Source organism: Diadema setosum, chromosome 11 (genome assembly GCF_964275005.1).
Source record: "Diadema setosum chromosome 11, eeDiaSeto1, whole genome shotgun sequence".
NCBI lineage: Eukaryota > Metazoa > Echinodermata > Echinoidea > Diadematoida > Diadematidae > Diadema > Diadema setosum.
Genome location: NC_092695.1, coordinates 12,602,287 through 12,614,907, shown reverse-complemented (window position 1 = coordinate 12,614,907; position 12,621 = coordinate 12,602,287). Strand labels below are relative to the sequence as shown.

Below are 12,621 nucleotides of genomic sequence, written 5' to 3'. Positions count from 1 at the left end.
TTTAAAGGGGAGATCCAATCCAAAAATAAGTTAGTCTGATAAAAATGAGCAAAATCTTACGAATTCAACGATAAAAATTTGACTGAAATCAGATGAAAAATAAGGAAGTTATGAAATTTTGAAGTTTTGCTTATTTCTGCAAAACAGTTCTTGCACAGTGGATATGAGTATGCAAATGAGTAAGCTATCCGTCATACCTTCACAATTTTCCTTTGATCGTGTAACAAAAAAAAAAATGACAAAAATTCAATGTTTCTGTCATTGAAGTCTAAAATATGATGTTATTCCTAGTGGAATAACTTCAGAATAGTGATCAGCTAGATATATTAGGATATGAGCCTCTGGCATAATTGTGTTTGAATGAAAAACTGGAAATTCCAAAATTTTATGTACAAACTATATGGCAAGTTGTGAGGGTAGGACATGCTCACTTTGCCATTTGCATCATAAGATTTATCACATTGACCACTCAAGAACTGTTCCCTTAAAAATTGGCGAAACTTCAAAATGTCATAACTTCCTTATTTTTCACCCAATTTCGATCAAACTTCTGCCGTTGAACTTGTAATATTTCATTCTTTCTTATCAGACTAACTTATATTTGGACTGGATTTCCCCTTTAACAACTAACTCTAAAGTGGTCTTACTATTTTTGCTTTGACTTTAGATACTTAGCTTACCTTACTAGTGAGCATACTTACATTTGAGTGTCTCAAAGGCAAGATCGTATATTTTCCTCTTGATCCTTGAATCCTTGACATTAATGACTGGAATTGTCTTCACCTGGTTTGTCTCTTTCTCACTGGTCAGTTTGTCTGACTTTGTTCCTGGTGTTAATCCATTAAAAACTAGACTTGAGTAGTGGTAGATGAGGTGGCTAGTAGTCTCATTGTTATTTTCCACAGACTCGAGGCTGGCCAGAATGGCCCCATCCAGTAGGGGCCCGCCGCCCTCCATCCCTAGAGCAGAGCTGTGCCAGGAGCGCGACACCTTCTGGGGTGTGAACTGCTGCCTGTGGTGGGCCGGATATGGGAGATTCCCAAACGAGCTGCCTTTCTGGCCCAGTCGTGGACTCCACAGAGCCATGGTTATTATCTGGAGAGGGGACAGAGCTGATATTTACACAGTCAATGTTTGAGCTTGCTATCTTCCCCAGAACCGGCAGAGAAGACGGGCTAAGAGTGAAGGCAGTGGTATGTTCAGCGGCAGCTAGGGGATGGGTGAACGTCTCAAATGTTTGTTCTCAGTTTCACAACAGTCCACATGTTGAGTGTATGCCAAGCAGAGAGCACAAATATATTTCAGTCTTTGCTCCATAAAGTCAACTGATTAGGTGGTAACTGCCGGGCTCTCATTGGCTGATATAGCAATTGCTTCCATTACCTGTGATGTTCATCGGTGTGTTTGGGGAGTCTCTGTGTGTGCGTAGAGAATGTGTGACTCTCAGTCTCAGGTATGGCTTCACTGGTTGCTACGGGATACAAAGCACTCTGCTTACAGGCAGGGGTGGAATGACCAGCTGTTGAGGAAAAGACCACAAACAGTTCTCGATGAGCCATACAAATACAGTGTAATGATATTGATCTTGCGCATGCTTTGTTAGTGGTTTCTGAAATGCTGCCATAGGGTTTTCAAATTGTCATAAATACTCAAATGTAACATATGACCTTGCTGAGCTAACACCTGCCAGGTACTCTTGGTTAACATTGTGCTGGTGTCGTTTACGTTTACTTCAGAGTACACTTTGCACACTAGTGCTCTTGCACTTTCAGGAACCAAGACAGCATGAAGATTACCAGTGAGGCCTCAATGAAACCTGATCGATGTGAATACATGTACTTGGACAATTAATTTGACCATCCCATAGAAAGACTAACCAATACCACTAACACTGAATCCTTCATTTCAAGCACTATAACAATTGGAAGAGCAACAGGAAAAAAAAAATGTATCATATGACTTTTATTTTCCTTGAGGAGACATGGCTCACTACTCCATTAAGTATACGTGTACCTATGTACCTGAGAAATTGTCTGTAATGAAAGGATGATCAGTTTAAGCTAAATAGCCAGGGCACTGCCAGTGCACCAAATGGAATCACTAAAAATTGCTCAAAAATTACATAGGTTCAAATCCTTTGAAATAACGAAAAAAATGGATTCAAAAGCATCCAGGCATACAACTCTCATATACCATCCAAATCTTGCCAGCAGCCTTGACCACTAAGTCATTGTAAGTTGCGCTGCTTTTCATTTAATCGATTGGCCTCCAGCAGCATTCAGTCCACAGTCGATTGCTTAGAAATCTCTCAATGCAATGGTGGCAGTGACACTTGTATGGCTTCATGATCTCAATGGAAATCAATAATGAGAGCAATCCGTGGTACAATGGCATATTTTCGATCAATGATAACGCATCTTTGCTGATAACTCACCCATTGAAAGACCAAAGTAAACTGCATCAAGTGCAGATTCAGCTTTGTATAGTTTTGCAAAAAAACAAAAAAAAAAAGGAAAAAAATAGGGTGGAAAATCTATCACCTCTTATCTCATATTTCATGGGAAACTAGATCATCATCACAGTGATACCATCAGAGCTGATTTTTCTCCTGGCATTTACAAGCAGCAGAGTGCCTGTCTGCGAGATTTGATAATTCCTGCAACAATATAATGTACAAATTTCCTACATTAGAGAAATAACAGGAATGGAAACATGACTAAATTGCAGTTTAAATAAATATCTCATGCAGAGACAAACTTTATCGTAAGATATGTCTATTCACAATGCTCGGGATACACTGAGCTAGTTTTGAATTTAAGTGCTAACCACAATTTATCACCATCACTTAGTTTGCTGCTGAAACAAGTACTGTAAGTCTCTGGCTCAGAGAAACCTTTGGCAAGTTTTACAGTCATCGATCATCATGGAAAAGATCTATACAGTATGTATGCAACGCATACATTTCAGATAAAGAGAACTTTTTGGCCCATGGTCTATGACTGGCTGCTAATAGGAAAATGTTTTTCCTTAGTCTCAAAAAAGAAATCTGCATGTGTTGCTCCTAGCCAGCATAAGGTATATTCACTCACTCTCAGACTGATTTTCCCTTTAAAGTTAGCCATCCCAAGAATCATAGCAAACTGTTTGTAGGATTGTGCTGTTTACAGCGATTGATACACTTTCAACTCCGTTTTAAAGGTAGGGGATACCTTTTACAGACCTCCCAAAATGCAGCAAAACATTAAATATGAACCTCAGGGGAATTGTTTAGGCCACTGCTGAGAAATTTGGAAGTCAACAGTTATCTACAATTTGAATAATGCACAAAACTCAACTACTCAGTAGTTCTGTGTGTCAGCCACACTTAAGCCTTTTTGTTGCAGTCTTCTGTATTTTTTATCTATACAAACTCAAATCTAAAAGTTGTTAAGAGCTGATGTAATAACATATAGAGTGTGTGGCAAGAATGTATATATAGAAATGTTTGTAAGTTCTGATGAACTTTCTTAACAAATATACATGATGGACACACATGCAGTGCATCTGCAAAGGTAGCCTAGTAATGTACTGGAATTTACGGTGAGCCCCGAAAAAAAATTCAATTCAAAATCTAACGGTCAATAAAAATGTACTAAACGTTACCTCCCACTTTCAATACTTTATGGGAGTTTCTAAAATGAAACTCTCTTCAACATACCACTGTATTTATACAATTCTTCATTTAAGGCATGCAAATGGGATTCCCTACCTTTAACAAAGGAGCAGGAGGATAATCTTAGTCAAGAGTTGCTTAGTAGGCAGCAGCTTATTACAAGCTTCTTATAGACACATTCATTGGAGTACAGAACATTTATGTAGCATGTCTATGTATGATGAAGAGAATGTTTGGTTTGGGGAAGATATGAGAAATTACAGGAATCACAAAATATTGTGTAGCAATGAAATTCTTAAAAGAAAAAAGAACAACAACCCATGTTTCTTACATACATACACTGTAGGTACACATTACAAAGATTCAATACAATATGAAGTAGCTAGAGATAGCTACACAAGGTGTACATACAATGTATACTTTTATACCACACTAATTCCTTGTTTTGATACTTGCCATGCTTATACCTCTTGCTTAAAACTGCACAGGATTAACATGTACTCTACTAGTAATCTATTTTTGTTTTACTAACCATATCTTGTAGTGCCTCCTGACCCTGAGGCTATATGTTTGCACACATCCTCTAATCACTGGCTATTCATATTCAAATTACAGATGTCCCATTCAGTCAAAGTCTACAGGGAACATCTCATTCTCTCACATTGTCTTTCTGCTCATTTTCACCAGTTCATCACCTTGCACCCCAATTAGATTTCAATTAGACGCACACTAACACTCGTTAACTATCAGGCAGTTTCGAAGAAGCCATCATCACCTATTGTCAAATTACCACAGCTGACGCATGAAGGGACGGAAGGGGCTACATTTGTCAATAGCAATTAACATTTCAGGAGAGCCAGCTTGTAAGCTGAATTCAGTGGCTTCTCTGTGCTTTGCATTCGTAGGAAGCATGGAAAGCAAGAAAGCATGGAAAAGAAGGGGTTAGGGAGAGAATACTTTGGTACATTTAAGATGGAGAGATAAAAAAAAAGAGTTCACACATAAGGATATTGCTGCAGACATTCACAGTGATGATCCCAAGCTGCAGAGAATGGAATGTAAAGACATACACAGTACATGTATGGTACTATCAACATTGAAAGTAGACTGATCTCTTTGGTTTAAAACAAACAAGTAAACTAGATCAATGAACAGTTTTCCAAATCTTACAAATACTTGAAGATTATCCAGTTAAAATCATAGGTCCCCCCCCCCCAAACCAAGATTTAAAACTGCAGCTCTTTATAATTTAGGATTTTATTTTTGTGACTAAAAAAAAAAAGAGAGACTTAGACAGTTTATTTCCAGGCACTTTCTGCTACCAAATACATAACTAAGCAATATTCATAAGACTTTAACTTTAAAACTTAACTTCAGTATTATATGTCGAACATATAAAATAAAACATGACTGAAATAAAAGCGCACCATCTGTACTGTGTCTACATACAACTGTCGCTATACATTGTAACTTGTGAAAGGATGTGCTGTAAAATTCAATCTTTTTATTTAAAAAACAATAAAGAACTCACTTGAATATAAAGGGTTATGTGGATATGGGCACTGTACCTTCCTGAAACCATTTAAAAGTCCATCACCATTGCTCTATTACTGACACACAAATGTGGCCCTATTTGAATGCTGGCAGAATTTTTTTGACCTGGGCAATACTGCCTTATTGTACTGCTACCCATTCATCAGGTCAAAAGAAAGGGAAAAATCAATACTCCTATTGTATGTATGACATTGACAAGGGACAAACATCAGAGCAGCTTGAATTAACACTGAATTAACGTCAAACACCTTTTGAACAATGAGCTGTCCGCACACTATTCACTGTGTCCTGCCTATTGTGCACTGAGTGCCTAAAGAGCAGCGATCAAGACAGTTCCCCTGAGAGAGCAAGTGAAGTGTGTTTTCAAGACTGTGGTCATGTTACATGTCCTTGTCTTCTCTTCTTGCTGTAACTATTCATGAGATTTTATTGACAAGATGATACCAGTAATCACAACTGAGTATCTGCCATAATAACATTCATGTTTTATTATGAAAGAAGAGACAGCTTAGAACTTTTCCCCCTACTTTGTACATGGGCCATGGTGCATTCACAAGAAATAAAACTGCCCCGCTATAAATGTCAACAGCAGCCCATACTACAGTGTAGAAGTAAAAGGATCATACTAAGAAAGCTTGCTAATTGTTATTTATACAAGTAACTTGAGCAATCTCATAATTGTTTTCAAAACTAGTGCTAGAAGAGGTTAACTCCAATTCCAAGATACCCAATGTATTTAAACACTCACTATCCCTGTGTTGCATTGTTGATGATCACAGCTAGAGATGGGTCAGTAGACCCCCTATTTTCATATTTATGACAAGCAAGAACTTTACAGAAGAAGAATCAACTTCTAATAGCCCATGTACAATTTTATCTGTCTGCAGCTAAATGCATTAAGACATATTATAATTAGTCCTTTTAATTTAAGTGCCAGAATCTATTCTAGAGATCTATACACAGTCTACTCACACAAGGATGTTGGAGATAAACTTGATCTCCAATCAAAAATGTAGAACTCTAACGGTTACGTCAAATCAACTTTCAAGCACATTTTGTTTTGACAGCAGAATTAGGCCAGATAGTTCGTGCCCATGGTGATGCTCAAAACATTAACTTTTCACAGAAACTCTCGTACCTACAGTCTGTCAACCTGGATTACGTATTTTAAAACCTGTTGTGTAAACTGTAAGATTCAACTTTCAAGTTTGGATACTGGACCAGTGCAGTGCAGAGACCTCCTCAACACACAAAATCTGTTACAGTGACAGTCTTGTAAACAATCATCAGTCATCATCACCAGTGTAGTGTGGTCTGCCTTTGACCTTTGGCTTTGCATCAGCAACTGGCAGAAGCAGATCATAATTTGTACTCAGCAGTGGTGTAGATACCTAGGCCTATAGTTCTAACGTTTATATAGGCCTAACCTTTTTGTTAGTTCTGCATTTATAGTCGAGAGTTCTATGTAACGTTAGTTCAACAAACGGTCGAGGCTACCTTGTTCAGGGGCTTGCATCTTCGTCTGACAACCACGAGATGCAGTCTCGCCCGTGTCCCGGCGGCTCGGTCCCTAACTTTAATAATACCGCGGTAGGCTACTTTAGTACTCTAATGTTACTTGTACTGCATTAATAATGGTCTAGATTGTCAGTCAGACAGTTGGAAGTTCGGCTAGGCAACTTTTTAGAATCCATCCGCATCAAGCATACCGGTACCGATACAGCTGGTTACTACGCTTTCTGGTTGATTATTATCAATGTCTTCAATGTTGACATTACTGGAATTTTAGAGAAAACCCCAGGCCTTAAATGTTTAACGGTAGACATTTTGGAAAAAAAAACTGCGCGAAGCGATGTGGTAGGCCTACTAAGTTAGTATTCTACGATAAAATGACGATTCTGAGATGAGACTGAATACCGTGATAAATACTAACGTTAGTAGAAACTTTCTACTCACGGTCAATGCGTTTATAACATCAAAACATTCCATCGCCTGCATCGGAGCTCGATCCGGCCTCCGCTCTCGGAAATCCGGAGTTCGCATTCGGCTTCATCAGACTATTCAGAGTTTGGAAGGCATTTTTGCTTCACAATCCGACCTCTCTGACAACTGAATCCAACCGAAAATGAAGTTGAATAGATTTCATATCCTGGATCCTGCTAGCAAGCTGGATATTTATCCCGTCTGCTCCTCAATTTTACCTGGCTAGCTAGCGAAAAGAGGATTGTCAAACTTTCATTGTACTTCTCCCATCCAGCATCATCACATCGGAATCGCACATAGCACATCACAGAACTTCGTTATTGCACGCAGACTTCACACACACAGTCATACACACACACACACACACACACACACACACACACACACACACACACACACACACACACACACACACAGGGAGCGCGTGTGTACTTGTACATAAACGGATCCACTCTCATGCTGACCACACACTCATATGCACACGCAAATGCGCTTTCCGTACTAAAGTTGCGCATAGTGACACACCAATCCTTCAATTGAAACCAATCCCATCTTAGATTTACTGACATGATTAATGATAACCACTCTCATCACTTTCCCATTGGAATGCCCATGCAATTTAATATCACCACCATCATCACGTTTTAGTCAACTTCTGAAATATACTTATTTCAGACAGCATTTGTGTGTGTGTGTGTGTGTGTGTGTGTGTGTGTGTGTGTGTGTGTGTGTGTGTATCAAATACCAATAATATAATCAACAATTATTTCCTGGTATACACATTTCCTAAATATATTCATAGCATTTTGTTTGTTTTTGAAGTCAACAAGAGAGAAATAGGTAATAAAAATGTTGGTAAGTTACTCTGGGCACATTTGTACTGTTTTGTTATATGTTCTGTTTTGACTTGTTTTGTTTTGTTTTGTTTTGTTTTGTTTTGTTTTGTTTTTAATCTAACACTGCAATCAAGTTTTTAATGTATTCAAATATAAGTGAGCATTATTACAGCAAAATATGAATTCATAATGGGAAAAAAATAACTTTCCTCTAGAATAGGGCCTATACATATCTTTTCCATTCATTTAATGTTAACAATTATTCATTATACCAATTGCTGACAAACACATTGTAATAGGCCTAATTTCATTATCAATTTTGTTTCACATTCAAAAAATGATGCAATGTTTATTGGCACAGTGAATCAGAACAATACAGAAAAAAATCCTTGGTTATGGAAAGATGCATCATATATCACAACATAAAAAGCTTCAGACCTTTCTATTTGCCTGGCTAGCTTTTACAATAGTCTACTGCATTGTGGACTTCCTTTGCACCAATATCTAAGATTGCTTCTCTGGAGATGCTTTTGGGTCAGATGGATAGGTGCCATGTATTCAAAGTGTAAATTGGAATGCACTGATGCAGGATTACCAAATATTTTGTGCTTACCCTGCATGGATCTAAAGCCAAGCAAAGTACCATATAAACTCTAAGTCCTCCAAACAAAAGGATTTTTACCAGAGAGTACTTTTACCATTGGTTCAAAACTCAATAGTACCTCGTTTAAAACAAGCTTTCTACAAGAGAGTTGAGGTTGTTGCTTTCAGAACCCCCAATACATCCTACAAAAGCATAATAATTCATGCTAAAGATAAGTTGAACCAAGAGGACGAGACAAGAGTCATCTTCAAGATTTCCTGTGGAGATTGTTACAGACTGAAATAACGCAAAAGCACTATCCTAGTCATTCAGACGTTACTTAAACATGCCACTGACACTGACCATAACACTGGGTGGGATGGTGCCCACATAATTGACCCTAAAACCTATTTTTGGCCAAGGAAGTCAAAGACTACCTAGGAATCTGGTTCAGAAAGAATACCGGTAATCCTGCTATGAATAGGGATTCTGGATACACATTGTCACCTATCTACAGTGTGCGCTCTAGTGATTCCAAAGCATCGGACGGGCGGTGAGGTGCGAAAGAATCACTGGAGCTTGAGGATTGAGGTCCACAGCAATGGACGAAAACTAGCCAGTCAAATATAAAGTTTGGTTGAAATTTAAGGGAAACCAAAGCCCAAATATTAATGTGGATTGAGTGAAAGCATAACAATACTAGGTAATACACATCAGTTGAAATTTTGAGGAAAATCGAACAATTGATTCAAAAGTTATGCATTTTTATATTTTCAGTGCCATCATTGCTGGATAAAAAAAGATGTCATTATGGAAAAAAAAAACAAAGAAAATACATGTATATGGACTATTCAACAAAATCTAATTTTTCATGAAACGTACACATTTTCCACTGACTTGCTAATGACATGTTATGAGGTCATATTATTCCCTTGCTTTCTCAAAGAGTTAAGTCAAATGCTCTTTCATTTTGCTGGAAAAGCGGAAATGTGTTGAATTTTCTCTGTATTTTCTTTGTACTGTATTGTTGTCCACAATGTCACAATTTGTAGTAGTCTCCTTATCCAGGAATGGCGACACCAGGATTGTAAAAATTCATGACTTTTGAATAAATTGTTGAATTGTCCTAAAACTTTTACTGGTGTGTTCTATTAATACTGCTGCTTTCACTCAGTCCATATTTATATTTGGTTTGTTTTGCTGTGATGAATAGCAACAATGCAGGGACTTAGAAAGGTTTTGGTGAGCATGTAAGTGTACATGTAGTCTAAGAATGTGTATGACAGAGCATGTACCCTTCTTTTCAGTAAATCAAGTGCTTTTATAACATTGATCCCCAGTGTAGGAACTCGTCGCTATGGTGTGCCTCAATGTACTGTAATAAAATTAATGGATATAATTATATGGTCACTTTGACTAATCACATACAACTTTGTCAAAAATCTAGGCCCTATACATAATTGTTATACACCATAAATACATCATTGAACTTTCTTGATGTATCGATTAAGATGTCCATAATAACTTTAATATCATGTGGATCTGTTTTGATGAATTGCTTTACATGGAAAACAGTAACCACTGATGAATGATTTTGCTTATCAAGTTGAAATTTGTATAACATCCTACATGGTACAGGGTGTAGTTTTTGGAGGGCATGATAATTCTATTCTTTTCAGAGAAACTTGATGTACAATGCTCACCTTACTTGTATTCAAGGCTTTATTTCTACACATATTACAGACCAAGAAAGGTCTCTTCTCCTTTTCTGCTCTCCTCACACAGGCACACACTCACCCACCCATGGTTCGGCAACATACAATGTACCCAGTTTACCATCCATCCTTGGATGACAAGTTTTAGAAAGGTCCACATTCAGTTTATGAATGTGGTTTTTTTATACAGTGCACTCCCGTTATAACAAATATGGTTATAACGAAATTCCGGTTACAATGAAGTAAAAATTCAAGCCGCAAAATTATCCACTCTATGCATTTCTATTGTTTAATTGTTCGGTTACAACAAAATTTTGAGATAACGAAAGAAAACTGCCAGTCCCGAGGACTTTGTTATAATGGGAGTTCACTGTAGTCAATACAGCAACAAGATATGCACTCCATTCAAATAGCCATTACACAAATATGTCCATGAATATTTCTGCAAGATTTATCTACATACATACATTCATACATACATATATAAATACATGCATATACTTACATACATAAACACATACAACTGTACGTATGGAAACACATGTGTATTTGATGACATAAATGGTACCCTGGGGTACCAAATAAAAATCGGCCATCTTGTTGAATTATTATTTTTTTTTTTTTTTTAAGGTTGTACCCTGGGTTGCCAAAAATTGGGAAATTATTTTGGTGTGATTTCTTTCAACAATCAATTTGCCCCATGTTCTTGTAAAAAATTCTATAAGTCATGTTTTTTAGCAAGCTGGAGCTAGTGCGCACTGCGCTAGCCACTGCAATGCACTGCACTGCACTGAAGCACACACTATTGCTAGCACAGCTTACCATGCATGCATAGTATAATATGCAGTGGCATGAGAATGACTATGTACACGCACACACAGTGCATGCATTTCTCTGTGATTGTCCTCGAGTGGACGTGAGGTGGCGCTACACAATGTGGTACCCCGGGGTAACGCGTGATGCATCATTTGGTGAATTAAAGTTGTCATAGGGAAACTCTTTGATTCAATATGCGAGTTAAAGTACAAAGTGAGGTCATGTCAGTGATAAGAAACCTACAGGCGAGGTATCCTACACCTCACAGACCTCTGCAAACATGGCATGAAGGCAAGTAATATCAATGGATAAAGGTTTTGAAGTTGTGGCTGTAGAACTGAGTCTCCTAGAAAGGCAAAGTCTCAGTTACCCCCCCCCCCCACCACCACCACCACCACCACCACCATGAGAAAAAAAAAAAAAGAAAAAGAAAAAGAGAAGAATTTGTTGATGGAGTGTGAGGAGAAATAAAGATTAACCATCAAACTGATCTGTATGATATATACACCTGCACTAACATGGAAAATGAGCTCCCTTGCTGAAATAGGCTGTTACCTTTGCCATTACCATGGCAACCTGTTACATAGAGTCAGTGGCAATTTGAAATCATGGTCTTGATATGGTTAAAGACACAGTCATGATATCACTGTTCCTCCTGGGCAGGAGACTAAGGTGTGGAAACAGCATATGGGTATTTTACTTCCCTCGATGGCTTATTATGTAAAACAGTCGATAAACATGTATGGTTAACACATCGACAAAATATGATGGGAGTTTTTAATGACATTATGTATGAAGAGGTCTGAATGTTGAACTCACATTCCCATGATCGGCAAATCAAACTGCCTGACAACACATCATAAATAGAAGTTTTCTTCCAATACAGCTAATTTGTCACAATGCAGAACTGCATAATTATATTCCTATCTCTCTTATCTATCTATCTCTCGCGCTCAAAATCACAAAACACACTGGGACTCATTGCTGAAACAGGTAAATGCAATCTCATGGAAGACGTCCTTGAACTGAAAAAAAAAAATGAAGGCAAGTCAATATCATCAATAATCTGCAGATTTAAACTGGAAAACTATGAAGTCAAGTATTGATTCCAGTGAACAATTCATACCTTCTTCCAAGAGATATGGAAGAATGTACAGAGATTCAAATTTGATGCCGATACAAATGAGCAGATTCACATAACAGGTAATCATTTGTACACTGAGAATTTGGCTTTGATAGTGTTCTGCCATAGACCTGTCCCTTTCATGTGTACAAGTACTATTCTACAAGACACCACATACATGTATGTGAAGAACTGTCACATCAACAAATCCAGGATACTCATATTCTGACAGGAACAGAATGTTTTCTTACTACCTCAGCCAAGAAGACTATGCCCTTGCCTTCAATTGTTTGTCTATTAGCAGTACAGAAGAATTTAATTATAAAGAGGTTGGACATAGCAAAATCCTCTTTAATATA

At 37.7% G+C, this 12,621-nt stretch overlaps 1 protein-coding gene across 1 annotated transcript in view; it reads right to left on the bottom strand.

Annotated features, from left to right (window-relative positions):
• Positions 1–1,148, bottom strand: part of LOC140235052 (putative methyltransferase NSUN7) — a 46,842-nt gene extending 45,694 nt beyond the window's left edge. The window contains exon 1 of the mRNA XM_072315089.1: positions 702–1,148. Within this exon, the coding sequence (XP_072171190.1) occupies positions 702–1,086 (385 nt within the window). The 5' untranslated portion in view covers positions 1,087–1,148. The remainder of the gene's footprint in view (positions 1–701) is intronic.
• Positions 1,149–12,621: the final 11,473 nt, after the last annotated feature.